The 18723-nt window shown below is 43.6% G+C and overlaps 1 protein-coding gene and 1 pseudogene across 1 annotated transcript; one reads left to right on the top strand and one right to left on the bottom strand.

Moving 5' to 3' along the window:
- Window positions 1–5992: 5992 nt before the first annotated feature.
- LOC141155376 (DNA damage-regulated autophagy modulator protein 1-like) lies at window positions 5993–9598 on the top strand. The gene is made up of 7 exons (XM_073642248.1): window positions 5993–6111; window positions 6783–6850; window positions 8422–8564; window positions 8743–8914; window positions 9054–9109; window positions 9272–9358; window positions 9518–9598. Exons 1-7 carry the CDS (start codon window positions 5993–5995, stop codon window positions 9596–9598), a joined length of 726 nt encoding a protein of 241 aa, XP_073498349.1.
- A 4015-nt stretch (window positions 9599–13613) lies between these two features.
- LOC141155375 (protein transport protein Sec23A-like) overlaps window positions 13614–18723 on the bottom strand; it is a 46442-nt pseudogene continuing 41332 nt past the window's right edge.

Genomic DNA, 18723 nt, shown 5'->3' with positions numbered 1-18723 from the left:
CAGTCACATAGAGTGACTTTCATCTCAAACCTGGACAAGCCCATTAATTATAAAATGAAGCCCTGTAGCCAATCCTGACAGCGTGTAATATACTCACTGTCGGGATTCAGCTCTGCTTGCAGGTTCCATCAGTCATCACACGGCCACTTCACTCATGTGACAACGAGCTTCTCTTCCTGCTTCTCTCAGAGAGGATTAGGAAGAGCAGCTCGTTGGCACTAAGGCCACGGCCCCACTATCAGTATTTGGACAGTATTCGGTCAGTATTTTATCTCGGGAGTGGGAGACAAAACCAGGTGAGGAACAATCAGAGAAAAGGTATAATAGAAACAAGTCACCAATTCTGCATTATCACCCACTCCTGGTTTTGTCTCCCACTCCTGAGAAAAAATACTGATAGTGGGGCGGTGGCCTTAGTGTGCAAATCGCACATGTGCTGGGGAAGGAGCGGGGAGGGACCCCAAACTGAATTCTTCCCCGGGTGCTAGAAGACCTAAATACACCTCTGGGCTTAGGTCCTGACCCCACTCCTTACATGCAGACCCCATAATGACCAATGTTGGGAAGAGGTTAAGAAACATGTTAAGGTTATGTTCACACCTCCTATTTGTTATACTAGTAGCGTATATACTGGGAAAGGTTATAACATACTCGCTAAACATGCCCTTAGGATTTCATTAGCACAGCAGACATGGAATTGCTAAGTAGACTACGCTTTTCCATTCAACAGTACATGGTTAAAAAAAAATCATGTAAAGATATAGGTATTTATATGCTGGGACCCTATGTATGATGGATGCAACCGTATAGTATCTTCCCATTGAAACCCATTCAAATTATATGTGTAATGTATGGGTTTATGTAGTATTTATAATGTATAGTTAACTTCATAGTTAATTTCCATCATTCCATATCCTTTACATAAATATACAGTAAATATATATCATTTAGAATGAAGTTTTAACTACACCTTTCTGTATTTTTATGTTGTATTTATCATGTTTTAGTCCCACAAGGCGATTTAAGCCTTTGATGTGTCTTTTTTTCCCCATCACTGTGAATTTGCATATTTGAACATGGTTTATACCAATGCCACTATGACATAAACTGAAAAAAATACATGGTAGTTATCAGCTATGCCTGGACATACCTCTGGAGGACCACTGAAAGAGTACGAATAAAGGATGGGCTGCATCATTATAAGGGGCTGGGTAAGATCTTGACACATGAAGTGATGTCTATAGTAGGTACTCTCATCTGGACTGTTGTTAAACACCTGCAGAAAAGGCGATCTTCTCAAATGGAACATGAACTAAAAGGTAAAGAAAACAAAACTCCGTTTAGAAGACAAATTTTGACCATTTTTATTGATTAAATTATTCAAAACTATCGACTAACAGTCCCCACCCTCCCAAATCAATATGCATATGATGAATTTTTACATTATTACAATTATAATAGACACTATCTCAAATGACAATGACATTTCTATGCAAGTAAAAATTACATATTGTCGTAGAGAAAAATTGTAAAACCAAAAAGACATTTTCAGAGAGTGGACATATCACCCTCACATTGAACACATGGGATTAATTATAACTGGGGAAGTGAGACAGAGAGATGACACTTCAACCTCCATTGAAGTAGGATCTCCTGCAATGAATAGGTAATTACAGCAGGGGATTTGCTGACAGCCAGCCACCAACTCTAGCATTCGTATACTCAGAGTTGGAGAAGTACAATTCCAGAGGCAGGGGCTTCCTCTGTTCAAAAGGAATTATCTCAGACACTTTGGAGCCAGTGGTCAGTGATGAATATTGAGGTTTGTATTGATTCTATATTTATAAGGGATATATTTTCAATGTCATGGCGAAGTGACAAACATAACGCATTAACTCACAGCACTGTAAGGCTGGCATTACACCTCCAACTTAATGTCGGGCAGATGGATGATGCTATCCAGTGGTGTAACTAAAGTCCAATTGGCCCCGATGCAAAATTTGGACACCCCCCCACACACACACACAACCACCCCCCTCCCGCCCCCCATATGTTCATCAGATGTATGGGCCTTATAGTGTTCTAAATCCTATAAGGACATACGAGTTGCCTCCCCCCCCCCCAATTATTTAGTAAGGTCCCCCGTCCTAGTATATATAATGTCCTATATCCTGGTACTGTATATACAGTTTATTGTGAAAATATTCACCCCCTTGGCTTTTTACCTATTTTGTTACATTCCAACCTGTGTTTAAATATTTTTTTAATCCGATTTGTGTGTGATGCATGAGCACTAAATAGTCTAAGTTGATGAAGTGAAATGAGAAAAATATAGGCATAAATAACTAAAAATTGGCATGTGCATATCTATTCACCCCTTTTGCAATGAAGCCCCCTAAAAATTTCTGGTACAAGCACATGCTTAGTGGAAGGGAGACCACCTGTGTGCAATCTAAGTGTCACATGGTTTGTCAGTATATACACATCTTTCCTGAAAGGCCACAGAGGCTGCAACACTATTAAGCAAGAGGCACCACTAACCCTCCTGTGACGTATATACCCCCAGCCCCTCCTGCCAGGTATATACCCCCAGCCCCTCCTGCCAGGTATATGCCCCCAGCCCCTCCTGCCAGGTATATACCCCCAGCCCCTCCTGCCAGGTATATGCCCCCAGCCCTTCCTGCAACGTGCCCCCAGTGTCTCCTTTGATGTACAGTTGGTTGCAAAAGTATTCAATCCCCCTTCTTGGCTTTTTACCTATTTTGTTACATTACAAACTGTGTTTAAATACTTTAGTAATTCGGCTTGTGTGGGATGCATCAGCACTAAATAATCAAAAGTGAGAAAAATATAGGCATAAATAAGTAAAAATTGTCATGTGCATATGTATTCACCACTTTTCCAATGTAGCCTCTAAAAATTTCTGGTGCAAGCAATTATCTTCATAAGTCACATGCTTAGTGAAAGGAAGTCCACCTGTGTGACCTAAGTGTCACATGTCTGTAAGTATATACATATTTTTTTGAAAGGCCACAGAGGCTGCAACAGCATTAGGCAAGAGGCACCACTAACCAAACACCATGAAGACCAAGGAGATCTCCAAACAAGTTAGAAAAAAAGTTGTTGAGAAGTACAAGTCAGGGGTGGGTTCTGAAAAAAAAAATATGCCAATCTCTGATGATCCGCCAGAGCACCATCAAATCCATTATCTTCAAATGGAAAGAACATGGTACCACAAGAAACCTGCCAAGAGAGGGCCGCCCACCAAAACTCTCAGCCTGTCAAGGAGGGCAATAATCAGAGAAGCAGCACAGAGACCAAAGGTAACCCTGAAGGAGCTTCAGAGTTCCCAAGTAGAGACTGGAGTATCTGTCCATACAACAACAATGAGCCATACACTCCATAGAGGTGGCTTTCATGGAAGAGTGGGCAGAAAAAAGCCTATACTTACACACAAAAACTGTAAAGCTCATTTTGAGTTTACCAAAAGACATGTGGGAGACTCCCAAAATGTACGCAAGAAGGTGCTGTGGTCAGATGAGACCAAAATTTAACTTTTTGGCCACCAAGGTAAACGCTATGTCTGGCACCAAACCAACACAGCTCATCACCCCAAGAACACCATCCCCACAGTGAAACATGATGGTGGCAGCATCATGCTGTGGGGATGTTTTTCGGCAGCAAGGACAGGGAAAATGGTCAGAGTCGAGGGGAAGATGGATGGTGCGAAATACAGAGATATTCTTGAGGAAAACCTGCTTCAGTCTGTCAGGGATTTGAGACTGGGACAGAGATTCACCTTCCAACAAGACAATGACCTAAAGCATACTGCTAAAGCAACACTCGAGTGGTTGAAGGGGAAATGTGTAAATGTTTTGGAGTGACCTAGTCAAAGTCCAGACTTTCATCCAATTGAGAATCTGGAGTGAGACTTGAAGATTACTGTTAACCAGAATAAACCGTCTAACTTAAATGAGCTGGAGCAGTTTTGCCTTGAGGAATGAGCAAAAATCTCATTGGCAAGATGTGGAAAGCTCATAGAGACCTATCCAAAGCGACTGATAGCTGTAATGGCCACAAAAGGAGTCTCTAAAAAGTACTGACTTGAGGGGGTGCACACTAAAGTTTTCATTTATTTTGTAGATTTTGTTGTTTGCTTCAAAATAAAATGAAAACCAAATGTTCACAGTTGCAGTCATGTTCTTTACATGAACAGATGCAAACCCCACAAAAAAAACTGTGAAATTCCAGGCTGTGAGGTAGCAAAACATGAAAAATTCCAACAGGGGGTGAATACTTTCGCAAGTCATTGTATGTTACCCACCCCCTGGAGCAAACTGAGTGTTTTTAACTCCCAGGCCAGGGTGTGTCAATCAGCAGCAGAAGGCAGGTCACCGCTGGGTCCTAAAGGAAGGAAGAAGGCGTCTGTAATGCCAAGCGCAGTGACCTTCTACAGCCAGATCCAAAGCGACTGTCTACTACACCTGACACACCCGTGACACCGTGATGGAACACCCACATAATTTATTTTAAGGGTGTTTATGATGCCCATAGGAAATTTTTATAGAGGCCTACCTCTAACAATCTGTATATTATACAGTATGTTCATGTATACCCTCCAGGGGTAAATGTTTTTCAGAAACAGAATGCCAAGAGTGTGCAAAGCAGTGATCAAAGCAAAAGGTGGCTACTTTGAAGAACCTAGAATATAAGACATATTTTCAGTTGTTTCACGCTTTTTTGTTAAGTATATAATTCCACATGTGTTAATTCATAGTTTTGATGCCTTCAGTGTGAATGTACAATTTTCATAGTCATGAAAATACAGAAAAATCTTTAAATGAGAAGGTGTGTCCAAACTTTTGGTCTGTACTGTACATTGGGCTCGTTGCTCGGGTCGAGCACCTGAGCATTACGATTTGCTCGACTCGAGCAATGAGCACCCGAGCATTTTAGTGCTCGCTCATCACTAGTGCTATCCCATTAAATGATGTTTATATTAAAGTAAACGTGACGCCTGATACATGTTGCTCAATCCATAGACAGCTTGTGACCTCATAACGTTTCAGAGTAAAACATATCTGGCTGATGTTGTCAATACCTGATACATGCTGCCTACAGATTGGGCAACATGTATCGTATGTAAGGTTCATTTTAAGTAGGCACGATTTCTTCAAATAACTACTGAGCAGATGCTATCGCTTTAAATGATGGCTATACTATAAGGCCACTAAGTTAAATGATGATTATACTAGGTGAGCACTATCCCTTTAAGTGATGTTTATACTAGGTTGATGCTATCCCTTTGCTAAGAGGGCATTATCCCTTTAAATGAGGCTTATACTAAGTAGGTGCTATCCCTTTAAATGATGGCTATAGTAAGGGGGCGCTATCCCTTTAAATTACTTGAACTTTTTTACTTTGCGCCAAATTAATGAATCAAGTGTGCCATTATGTTGAATTTGGCACAAAAAATGCCAACTAATATCCCAGAACATAAAAGGAAAGTGAAAAACCGCAAATGATGAATTGGGGCCGAGTAGATTTAAACGAGGGTTTTAAAGAGCAGAAAGTGTCTGTGAAGGCGCCGGATACTGGAGCTGCACTCTTGTTGGGAAACTTGTAACATCCTCTCAATACATATCTGGTGGTAGTAGGTAATCTTGTAAATTAATAGAATAATAGGAGTTATTGCACTACAATGTGCTGGATATACTCATAGAATATGTAAATTGTGAAAAAATCTACAATACCAAGCAGCAATCAGATCCAGGCTGCCTGAGTGATGATGCAACAATGAGGTGATCACCCATGACATCACAGAAGCCTTGTGACATCATCAAGTTCTAAGCCTATTAAATCTCTGGCTGATACTACCTCAGCCTTCTTATCTGTGAATACGGAGAGAAACAGACGGAGAGAGAGAGAGAGAAAGAGAGAGAGATAGAGAGAGAGAGAGTAGAAGCTTTCGCTTGGCTAATCATCTTCCATCATGGAGATCCGGGGTTTGGCATTATTGCCCATCTTGTGGATCTTATGGACGCTATTGGGCCTCTGTGTCCTAGCTGCCCTGACTATAATCTCAGGGCACAATAAATATCCTTACATCAGGTAAGAGGGTACTGGGAAATAGTTCTGTAGTATCATTTTATATTATTTTGGTATTAAATCATGGAATGTTCTAATTATATTATTATTATTTCCTGGAATGTTCTTATTGCATTATAATTAGTACATTATTAACCCCTTCCCGCTGAGGACCATTTTCTTTTTACATTTCCATTTTTCCCTTCCCTTCTTCCAAGCGCCATAACGTTTTTATGTAACAAACCGCCATATGAGGGATTGTTTATAGCCGGATGAATCATATTTTTGAGGCCTTAAATTGATATTTTTGATCTATTTCTGGTGTTTCAATTTTTTTTCTCTTTCTGGTATTTACCGATCAGTTTAATTAATTTCATATTTTGAAAGATTTGACTTTTACGGACGCACAATACAAAATATGTTTATTTTCTTAATAATTTTTTTAATAAGGGAAAATGGAAATAATTTTAATTTTTATGTTTTTTTTTTACATTTTTATATTTTTTAAAACTTCAGTCTCCTCCAGGAGACTTGATCATCTGATGTTTTTACTGCATTCAGTCTGATACCTTTCCTCTCATGTACCCTTGGCTTCAATTTGTGTTTGGTCAAAACATATAATTTAGGACAATTATACATGACAATTACTCCACTTGTGTTCTAATTATTCTTAATATTTTCCTTATCTTTTGCAGTCACACGGGAAAACAATACCCAGAATCTGTGATCTACACAGTCATTTTCATGGTTAATTCCATTCTTGGTAAGTAAATGCTGCATCCTGTAGGAATAAATCATCATGAAAACCTCCACAATTCTGTGCTCAGAGGTGACATTAAAGGGGTACTCTGGGACTAGAAGATTGATAGCCCATTAATATCAGATAGGTGGGCTTCTGGGTCTGATACTCCACTGTTTACCTGATTTAAGGGGTCTTTTTGTTCTTTTGCCAGTGGTAATTACTGGTACTGACTGTTTTGGCAGCTCAGTCCCAGTAAAGTATATTAGACACAGCTGTAATACCAGGCACAACCCCCATCAAAACTAAGGATCTGTGCCCGATCAGCCATGAAAGCTCTGGGGACTCCCTTAAATAATTATTAACTTTTGTGAGCGAAATACGCTCTCCTCTATGCCTTCCGAACTCCAAATTAATAAGATTTGTTTTACGAGCGCTCGGGAAATCAGTACAGCACAGCCAGGAATGGTGTACTAGAAAAAGACTTCTGCTTTATTAACACATGTGACACTTTAAATAGGGTCAGAGACAAAGGAATAGTTCCCTCTGACCTATGAACCAATAGTAACCATAGGGGAGTGAACAGTAACGTGAAACCTCACTGCCCCTCAGTGTTACCTGATGACCATTACATAAGAGTGAAGACAAAATGGATACCACAGACAAACAAGATGGATTCTTTTCTCTCACACTTTTATAATCCATCAATTTGATATAAGGATAGTCTATTAAAGTCCCAGATAACTCCTTTAAATCTCTAAACCTCTAACAGGAAAAATATATTTTTGTACCGTGTTAGCCAGTAGATAGAAAAATATTTAGATTTGAGAGTCCTCAGTGGTTGATACCTTTTAATGGCTAACTGAAAAGATGGTAACAAATTGCAAGCTTTCCAGACTACTCAGGTTTCGTCATCAGGCATAGTATAACACAAAGTCTGAAGAGTCACATATTTATACACAGCAGGACACAGAAATAATGTAATAGATGAGACAAGTGACATAAAGCAGAGTTATTACTATTGGAGAGAGATAAACACAGTTGTGGCCATAAATATTGGAATAGTTCATAGATAAGGAGTGTGAAAGTTTTATTATCCTGTGATTGAGGTCTGGTCCAGGGTTGTGATGACCCCATAGGTCTGAGGACCACATTCCTTAGTTGATGTAGAATGCCATAAATCCATGCAACACATTCATTCCTGCTCTGAAGGTGTCAAAGGTTGTCATGAGTTTATATTCCCAAAGTTTTCTGTCTCTCTGAAATTTTAAATTACCTTTTAATACCAGTAATTTCATGTCCTTGATGCTGTGATCAGGGATACAAAAATGTTTGGCCACAGGTAGATCTATTCTTTTTTCGTGTATAAATATGTGACTCTTCAGATTCTGCCTGATGAAGAAACCTGAGTAGTCTGGAAAGCTTGCAATCTGTTACCATCTTTTCAGTTAGCCATTAAAAGGTATCAACCACTGCGGACTCTCAAATCTAAATATTTTTAAACCTCTAACAATCATTGGTGCATTCTTAAGATCAGGTTTTCTACAGCAGTGGTATAGAAATATCTGGTTGATAACTTGCTCTGTGTATTTCAGGAGCTGGCATCGCTTACATCCAGTATAGGTTCATGATTATTCAGTCTGAGCCATCGGAGAAGCGGTATATCATCTGCCAGAAAATCCTTCTCATCGTTGGATGGATCGTGTGCATTGGGACCGCGGTTAATGCTGTATATTCGGTTAGTTATTAGGTTTTATATAAAGTCTCCAGTAATACTCAGGACCTCAGGCTCAGTATAACACATACTATGGTGACTACCTGGAGTCCAGTATATTACAGTGGGGCGGACCTTGCTCTTATGTATTCTCACATCTCCAAGATGACCTTATTAATGACACTCATATTTCTTTTCGCAGGTGAAAACCAACCCTACAGCCCACAGGATCGGTGCAGGAATGGCTTTTTTTCTTCTTGCCATGTACAACTTATGTCAATCTGTGTACCTGTACAAGAGATCCTTCAGCAGCCGGTGCATCTGCCACTTTAGACTGGCAGCAACTTTGATGACAATTCTGTTATTGCTTATATGTATCCTTTTCTAAATAATTCAGTGTGTTTAGGTGTGTAAGGTGTGCTCCATTGTGACCATTATTTCATTGGTCAGTCATGATTATAGGAAACACTATAACAACAACATTCTGGTACTTTTCTTAACACGTCCTTCCAGTTGCTGCAGATATGTGCGCCGACTTCTTCCAGCTATGCAATGGCCTCTGTATGGCGGTAAGTTTATTTCACGTTTCACCATTTTGCATAACTCACTAGTGTCCTGTGTAAAAGTAAATGATAAACTCTCGGTGTACAAGTCATCCTTCCATCTCATTCCATGCCAGACAGATGCATTGGTGAGTATAGTCAGGTAATAACGTTCTCTATCTTCTGCAGATCTTCTATATGACCGGCATGATAGCTGAGTGGACAGGATTAGTCGGCCTGGTAATGCACCAACTTACAAATTATACCGATTTCCAGGTGAGTAAATGACGTGTGAAGGTCTTATAAGCACCAAAACTGTTTCAGTTAAAGATTTGTTACATTGAAAAATTCAATTGCTTATATAAAATAGATGATGACAGAGATGCCACAGTTCAATGATTTCTAATAATAAATGTATTTTCTTCTTTTCCTTAGAGTTTGTCTTTAAAGATCTCCCGAGAAGGTGTCACCATCTGTCTAAGGGAAAAGAACCAGGCCTTCAAAATGCCCGTATAAAGTCCAAAGGGTAAGAACTATGGCTGGAACGACACAAAGACAACTCAAACCATCTGTGCTGGATCATAACATCTTCCTGCAAGTCGGATAAAGGGAAATGAAGACCTGACCCCTAAGACCTGCAGCAGGACAAGGAGCGGGTGATTCCACAGAAGCTGGCCATTTACATGTAGGTCACTGTGGTTATCTGCACAGATCAAAATTACCATCAATTTTGTAATGTGATGGGAAATTACAAAGTCAATTGTTGAATACCACTCATGGTACCAGAATGGCCCCGCAGATGCACTTCTTCTGGAAGATGGACAGAACCAGAAATGAGAAGAAGTTAGGAGCAAAGCAGGTACCGAAGAGTAAAGAAATGAGTGATCCATCATGGAAGAGATGGACATCAATAACAACAATGTTCCGGGACACAAAGCAGCAGAACTCATCAGCCATTGTGATTGCTGGAGTACTGAAGAACATTTAGAATATCTAGAGCCGTCCTACTGGGACAATTAAAATGGCCTTGATGCCATAATGCCCCTGCATAGTGCAACATCAACATGGTCTATAGATGGTGCTAAACCATCTCTATGGCTATGAATGTGGCTTATATTACCAAAGGCAGGATGCGCAGGCTAACTCTTCAGAATGAATTCATTTTGGATTCCTTTTAAATAAATATATATATATTTTTTAGTTACAAAAGTGTTTTATTAATTTTAACTTTAACAAACATAGTTGCCAATGAGCAAAACATAATCCCCGCGCAGGGGGTCAAGATATATTCTTGTACATAAAATATGAATATTTTTTGTGAGGTTCATTATAAAACAGAAGATTAACACATTCTAAGGGGAGGGATCGAAAAAAAGAAAAGGAGACAAGAATAGAGGATAAATATAGCATTACCCATCAATTATTCCTTAATCAAAATAAATTGGTAAGTATATAGGAAAGATCAATCGCTAAAGTTAGCATTGTCATGGAGATATAATTATAGCCTGACTTACGTTCTGATCATGTTGTGAGTCCATCCATGGAGTCCATGTATTCAAAAAAGTTTCTAGAGAGTCCGTTTTGGTAGCATCAATTCTTTCATATAGCATTATTGTATTTATTCTATCTTTAACCATATTTATTGACAAAGCTGTAGATTTCCATTGTGATGCTATATGAATTCTGGCTGCCATGGTAATAAAATGTATTAGACGAAAAGTTTTATTGGAAATTCCCACTGGCTTGTGTGAGGCAGTGACCGGGATCGTATACGAGGGGCGGTATATATCCCCCAGAATGTGTACAGAGACCTATTAAGTCCATTGGAGTGCATTGCAGTCACAGACACAGCTGCGGCTGCAATGTAGGAATGAAGGTGAGCAATGACCTGGTCAGACTACCTGGCTAAGGCAGATTAGTAAAACCCGGCAAGGCCTTCATTTCTTGTAGGAGGTCACAGGAGGCAGTGGGGCGGCCTCCTCCCTCCGACCCGGGTTTTCCAGTGGCTTTTGCCACAGGTCCTTTAAAATCCCTGCACTAAGGATTAGTGTTGTTCTATGTTGGAGCCTGCTAGGAGCAGAGCAGGGAAGCTCAGCAGGATTGAGGGTGGCTGAACCCCTGCCTGGGAACCCTCAGCACCTGTCAGGCTCTGAGCGGCCGGCACGGCCATTGCCCACGGCAACCGTTGTTTATGGACTCATGTTAACCCGGCTGCGAACCGGAGGACTTTCTGTTAACCCGTGAGTTGCTGAAATAAAAGCTGTTTATGTTGGACTTGCTTGGGTCACTGCCTCAGTTACTGCACGGTGTGAACACCGCCGCCTTACACTTGTCTCCGAGTAACATGACAGTAGGGCTACATTTAATGGACTTTCCCGAGACCCTCGAGACTAGAGCCTTAACCTGCATCCACCAGATACGTTTCATGTCTCCCAATATATTGCACCCTCTAAAGTATTTGTCTGATACGTTAGGGTATATTTTATTAAGTTTAGCTGGTATGAAATAAGCTCTGTGTAAGACTTTAAGAGAAGTTTCTGACAAGGATGTCTGATTACTTCCTTTATATAATGGATCACAACAGTGCTGCCATTTTTCTAGTGACATTGTAAGCATGAGATCGTCCTCTCACTGTCCGATGAATTTAGCCGTACAATTTCCTGGTGGAGAATTGAAAGTGAGTAAAGAGAAGAAATTACTCCTCTTCTGAACGGATCACTTAGGTTCGTTCAAAGGTTGAGAATCACTTTATAGTTAAGTGCACACGTAGCGTTTTTGATGTGTTTTCACGGCGGTTTTTCCGAGCTGAAATGCAGCGAAAATGCTTGGTAATCGGTCTGCCAGCCATTGGAATGGTAATCCTGATGTGCTTTGCACATGATGCCACGACTCTGAGGGAGACTTTTTCCAGCACGGAGCACCGGTTCCATCGATCTTATTGTATTTTATTACATTTGTGTATGTAATGTAATTTTATTACATTTTACTATTGTGTGCCGAATTATTAGGCAAGTTGTATTTTAAAGGATTATTTTTATTATTGATCAAAAACTATGTTCTCAATCTACCCAAAAGACTCATAAATATCCAAGCTTAATATTTTTGGAAGTTGGAGTGGGTTTTTTTTAGATTTGGCTATCTTAGGAGGATATCTGTTTGTGCAGGTAACTATTACTGTGCCGAATTATTAGGCAACTTAATAAAAAACAAATATAATCCCATCTCACTTGTTTATTTTCACCAGGTAAACCAATATCAGTGCACAAAATTTAGAAATAAACATTTCTGACATGCAAAAACCAAAACCAAAAAAATTAGTGATCAATATAGCCACCTTTCTTTATGATGACACTCAACAGCCTTCTATCCATAGATTCTGTCAGTCGCTTGATCTGTTTTCCATCAACATTGCGTGCAGCAGCCACCACAGCCTCCCAGACACTGTTCCGAGAGGTGTACTGTTTTCCCTCCCTGTAGATCTCATATTTTATGATGGACCACAGGTTCTCTGTGGGGTTCAGATCAGGTGAACAAGAGGGCCATGTCATTATTTTTTCTTCTTTTAGACCTTTACTGGCCAGCCATGCTGTAGAGTAGTTGGATGCATGTGATGGAGCATTGTCCTGCATGAAAATCATGTTTTTCTTGAATGATACCGACTTTTTCCTGTACCACTGCTTGAAGAAGTTGTCTTCCAGAAGCTGGCAGTAGGTCTGGGAGTTGAGCTTCACTCCATCCTCAACCCGAAAAGGTCCCACAAGTTCATCTTTGATGATACCAGACCATACCAGTACCCCACCTCCACCTTGCTGGCGTCTGAGTCGGAGTGGAGCTCTCTGCCCTTTACTGATCCAGCCTCTGGCCCATCCATCTGGCCCATCAAGAGTCACTCTCATTTCATCAGTCCATAAAACCTTTGAAAAATCTGAATAACTTTTCAATCTCCCAAGGATGCCGCAACATCTTTCTATAATTTTAAAGAAAGCTCATTATGGCAATAAGAGCTCTGATCATTAGTAGAACAGAAATGTCCCATTGTGGCAAGTGTTGATTCTTATAGGAAAAAGGAATAATAAAGCGGGATGATAGGTGGTCACTACAGAACTAATCCAAATCAGACATTTAGCAGAAAACCAATCAGAATAAAACAAATGGTTAAAGTGAAACTACAACAAACAGGGCTGTTGCAAAGAAGATAAAAGAAAGACAGTTCATTTCGGGGTAATAAACCCAAGTCTAATTATGTTGATCTTGTTTTGTTATAAAAACAATTGGTCTTTGTATCCTCTATAGTATAATATATTTGACTCCTTTTTTGGCATTGCAAAAGTATTCGTTACGGTTGTTAATGAGTCGCTTTACAAGATCATACTGTGGGAAAGACAGTTTTCTGATTTAAAGGTTGAATCGTGCAATAAAAAAAAGATATCTAAAGGTATATCGCCTATATAGATTTTTTAAAACGTATCATTATCCAATGTAATGCAGGAGTGTATCAACAAAGATTGCTCCATAATGTCCTTTTAAACATCTAGGCTGCACTGGAAACCGCTAATTTCTTCAGGTGATCCATAAAAACTTGTAAACTGACATCATCTGTGAGAATAGGGGCCCCAGTTTCCTGCAATGAAATTTATTTAAGAATACATCATTTTGTAAAAAGCATTAATATAATGTATAGACAGAAATAATTACATGTAGCATGTATAGTACATTTTAAAAATAATTTTTACTGAACTGAACTGAAGCTTAATGGCATTTTCCAGGCTCAAGAGAAATTTCTGCAGTCACTGTGTGACTGGACATTGCAGAAAGCCAATACAAATGGTTGATCACAAAAATCGCACACTTGCAGCCACAAGCTGATTTAGATTCTCATCTGTTTCTCTCAATAGAACAAATGTATGACTATTGGCATTGTAAATGTAGCATCGGCGTCTCTGCCCCCTGCCAGGCACAGACGCCGTCCCCCTTACCGCTGCGGTCCTGCTCCAGCGTCTTCCGGCCTCGCTGCAGCTGCTGCTGGTGCACACAGCTTCCATGGCTCTGTGCTTAGGGCGTGCGCGCTCACTCCCTCTTAAAGAGGTCACGCGCGCCGTCCTAAAAAGTCCCCGGCCAATCACCGGAGGGCTTTCCCTAAAAGAGGCACCTCCACCAATATGGAGGTGCCCGTGCAAGGTTGTTACTTTGTGATTCTTACTTTGCTTCAGCCCCCAGGTCCTCTGCAAATCAGGCCTGTTCACCAGTCTGTTCTTCTGCTCAGTCCGCTAGCCTGTCTTCTCTTCAGCCCGACAGTCTGTCTACAGTCCAGTCCGCCAGTCTGTCTATGGGCTCTGCCCGCCTGCTTATCTGGAAGCACCTGCCTGTTACCTGCCGTGTCTGCCAGCCCGCTTACCTGGAAGCACCAGCCAGCTATCAGTTGTGCCGCCAGCTTGCCTACCCAAAACACTCGCCTGACTATCTATCTGCCTAATCAGCCTGCTTGTCTACCCGAACCACCCGTCAGCCTGCCAGCCGAAGCTCATCCGCTGTACCGGTCAGTTCCTGCCTTCTCACCTGTGGGAGTCACCTGCTCTCATTCAAGGTCGGTCCCAGAGTGCACCTGTTTCCTCTGCTCTGTTCCTCCCTGGTTCACGGAGTCAACTGAGCCGCAGTGCGACCTTGGTCGGACCGAGTTGATACTTAGTCACGCCCCTCTGGCCCCTCCTTGCACCGCAGCACAGAGGTTCCACCACCTGGATCCGTAACAGTAAATGCACATTGAACACTGTTACGATTCAAGAAATCTCTCTCAATTTCTCATATGCTTAGAAATTGGCTTTAACCTTAGAGGGGGTGTCCGGGACTTTAACATTAATGGCCTATCCTTAGAATAGGTCATTTATTACCTGGCACCCACGCCAATCAGCTGTTCTCAACATTGGCAGCGGCCGGTACTGCTCAGCTCTGTCAATGGAATAATGGCCTCAGTCAGGTACTGCACATCCGCCCCAATTAATGGGGACAGTTAAAGGGTTTATCCAAGACTATTTTTTTTTTTAGCTATGGGCCTAAAAATTAACAGGCAGGTAGGAGCTACCTAGCTGCCTCTTGTGCCCGGTGCTTATCTCTGCCAGAACAGAGCAGTCACACACCGCTCCTACCGGTTATTCAGCAGCTTCCCCTGATGTCACGTTGACAGAGCAGCGGCTTCTTTTTCACTCTGTTCTGTTGACAGAACGTGACTGCCAACATCATGCTGATTGACATCCGGCTCCCCTCTGCCTAATTGCAGGGAGCCAGCTATCGATCAGTATGACGTCAACAGTCACGCCCTGTCAACAGTGCGGAAGAGGAAAAATTATGCTTTTGAAGTTGAGGAACTGAATTTCCACCAGGAGCAGTCAGTGATCGCTCTGTGCCAATGCCGGGTAGAACAGGTGTAACGGGGCCGGGAGGTGGAACCTCTGAGCTGCAATACAAAGGGGAAGTCCTTGTAAGGAAGCGGGTGACTCCCAGGGAAGGCAAGCAGGTAGCCACAGCAAGTGACGGGGACAGTCTCTGGGTAGACAGGCAGGTGGTCACAGCAAGTGATGGGGACAGTCTCTGGGTAGACAGGCAGGTGGTCACGGCAAGTGACGGGGACAGTCTCTGGGTAGACAGGCAGGTGGTCACGGCAAGTGACGGGGACAGTCTCTGGGTAGACAGGCAGGTGGTCACGGCAAGTGACGGGGACAGTCTCTGGGTAGACAGGCGAGGCGGATACCTGACAGGTAACTGGTGGGTGCTTCCAGGTGAGCGGGCTGACGGAGACAGCAGGTAACAGGCAGGTAACTGGTGGACGCTCCCAGGTGAGCGGTCTGACAGATGAGGCAGGAGACAGGCAGGTAACTGGTGGATGCTCCCAGGTGAGCGGTCTGGCAGACAAGGCAGGTAACAGGCAGGTAACTGGTGGGCGCTCCCAGGTGAGCGGTCTGACAGACGAAGCAGGAGACAGGCAGGTAACTGGTGGACGCTCCCAGGTGAGCGGTCTGGCAGACAAGGCAGGTAACAGGCAGGTAACTGGTGGATAACAGGCTGGCAGGCAGGACGAGAAGTCAGGCTAGCAGCGGGACCTGAGGGCTGAAGCACAGGAAGACACAGTGCAAACAACTTTGCTCGGGCACCTCCATTTTGGAGGAGGTGCCTTATATATGGGAGATCCTCCGGCAATTGGCTGGGGACTCCTTAGGACGGAACGCACGGCCCCTTTAAGAGAGAGGGAGCGCGCGCGCTCTAAGCACAGTGCCTGGGAAGCAGCGCGCGCTGCCAGCAGCGCGGGAGGAGGACGCCGAGCACGGAGCAGAGAGGTGAGGGGAACGGCGTCTCTGCCTAGCAAGGGGCAGAGACGCCGATGCTACAGTACCCCCCCCTTTAGGCCCCCCCCTTTCTTAGGCCAGAGAGAAATTTATCAAGGATGAGCGGGGCATGGATGTTCTCCCGGGGCTCCCATGTTCTCTCTTCAGGACCAAACCCCTTCCAATCCACTAGAAAAAAGGTCCTTCCTCTTACCCTCTTGATGGCCAGAATGCTCTCTACCTCAAACTCGTCTTCAGCGGAGACCGGAGCAGGAGGCGTACCTGTAGACTTGGAAAAAGAGTTAAGTACCACGGGTTTGAGGAGAGATACATGGAAGGAGTTGGGGATCCGCAAGTTGGCCGGGAGTTTCAATTTATAGGCCACCGGGTTGATTTGCTTGATAACTTCCAGTGGGCCGATGAACCGGGTCCCTAACTTGTAGGAAGGAACCTTGAGCCGGACATATTTGGACGAGAGCCAGACTTTATCTCCAGGACGGAATTGGGGCAGATCCAGACGTCTCTTGTCAGCCTGTCTCTTCATCCGCTCGGAGGACTGAAGAAGTGCGGATCTGGTACTCTCCCAAATGGAGGAGAATTTGCTAACAAGAGACTCCGCGGCTGGGTTGTCCACGGAGGTGGAGACGGGAAACAGGATCTGGGGATTTTGACCGTAGACTGTAAAAAACGGGGATTTGGAAGAGGATTCACTCTCGTGATTATTATAGGAGAATTCGGCCCACGGTAAAAGATCCACCCCGTCGGAATGGTGGGCATTAACAAAGTGCCGGAGGTAACTGGTTAAAATTTGGTTGATCCGCTCTACTTGACCATTGGACTGTGGGTGATAAGCAGAAGAGAAGTCCAAGGTGACCCCCAGCAGTTTACACGTGGCTCTCCAGAAGCGAGAGGTGAACTGGACCCCTCGATCGGACACGATGTGGAGAGGAAGACCATGGAGAGGGAAAATAGAGAAGCGGTCAGCGACCACCCAAATGACCGTACAACCAGCAGAGACAGGGAGATCCGTTATAAAGTCCATGGCTATATGCTGCCACGGGGCAGCAGGTACGGGAAGAGGCAGAAGGCGGCCGGCTGGCAGATGTCTAGGAACCTTGTTGCGAGCGCAGGACGCACAGGCCGAGACAAAGTCTATTACCTCCTTGCGCAGGGTAGGCCACCAGTAATGCCGGGTAATAAGCTGGAGGGTCTTCTTTCGGCCAGCATGGCCGGCTAGTTTAGACGAATGTCCCCAGTTCAGAACCTTCTCACGATCAGGTACTGTCACGAACGTCTTACCGGGTGGAAGACGATTCAGATCCACGGGGGCCACCTGCATTACCTTGGCGGGGTCGATGATGTGCTTAGGCTCCTCCTCAAGATCGGAGGACAGAAAGGATCGGGACAAGGCATCGGCTTTGATATTTTTGTCAGCCGGGCGGAAATGAAGAATGAAATCAAAGTGGGCGAAGAACAAGGACCACCGGGCCTGGTGCGGGTTAAGTCTTTGGGCACTCTGGAGGTAAGCCAAGTTTTTGTGGTCCGTATAAATTATTACCGGATGAAGAGCCCCCTCGAGCAAGTAACGCCACTCCTCCAGTGCCAACTTAACGGCTAACAATTCTCGGTCTCCCATAGAATAATTGCGCTCAGACGAGGAGAAGAGTTTGGAGAAGGAGCCGCAGGTTACCATTCTCCCGGATGGCGACTTTTGGGTGAGTACCGCTCCGGCTCCGGAGGAGGAAGCATCTACTTCTAAGAAGAATTGTTTGTTGCAGTCCGGACGGTGCAGCACAGAAGCGGAGGCGAAAGCTTGTTTCAAAGAAAGGAAGGCCTCCTCTGCCTCGGGCGGCCATTCTTTGGGACTAGCGCCCTTACAGGTGAGAGCAGAGATAGGGGCAGTCCTGGAAGAGAAGTGCGGAATGAAGAGGCGGAAGTAGCTGGCGAAGCCCAGGAACAGCTGAATAGCCTTGAACCCCTCCGGTAGGGGCCACTTCAGGATGGCAGAAAGTTTCTCAGGATCCATTTGTAGGCCGGTCTGGGAGATGACGTAGCCCAGAAATGGAAGCAAGGTCTGCTCAAAGAGGCACTTCTCAAATTTTGCGTAGAGGTGGTTTTGCCTGAGCCTGAGCAGGACTTGACGAACGTCCCTCCGGTGTGCGGGAAGATCCGGAGAGAAGATCAAGATGTCGTCCAGGTACACCACCACGCAGGAGTAGAGAAGGTCACGGAAGATGTCATTGACCAACTCTTGAAAGACGGCGGGAGCATTACAGAGGCCGAAGGGCATTACGAGGTATTCATAGTGGCCGTCCCGGGTGTTGA

The sequence above is a fragment of the Phyllobates terribilis genome, unplaced genomic scaffold (genome assembly GCF_046119375.1).
Source record: "Phyllobates terribilis strain yellow unplaced genomic scaffold, ASM4611937v1 Scaffold_7__3_contigs__length_470593459, whole genome shotgun sequence".
Lineage (NCBI taxonomy): Eukaryota > Metazoa > Chordata > Amphibia > Anura > Dendrobatidae > Phyllobates > Phyllobates terribilis.
The sequence above is the reverse complement of the archived record's forward strand: the minus strand, read 5'-3'. Positions and strand labels throughout refer to the sequence as shown.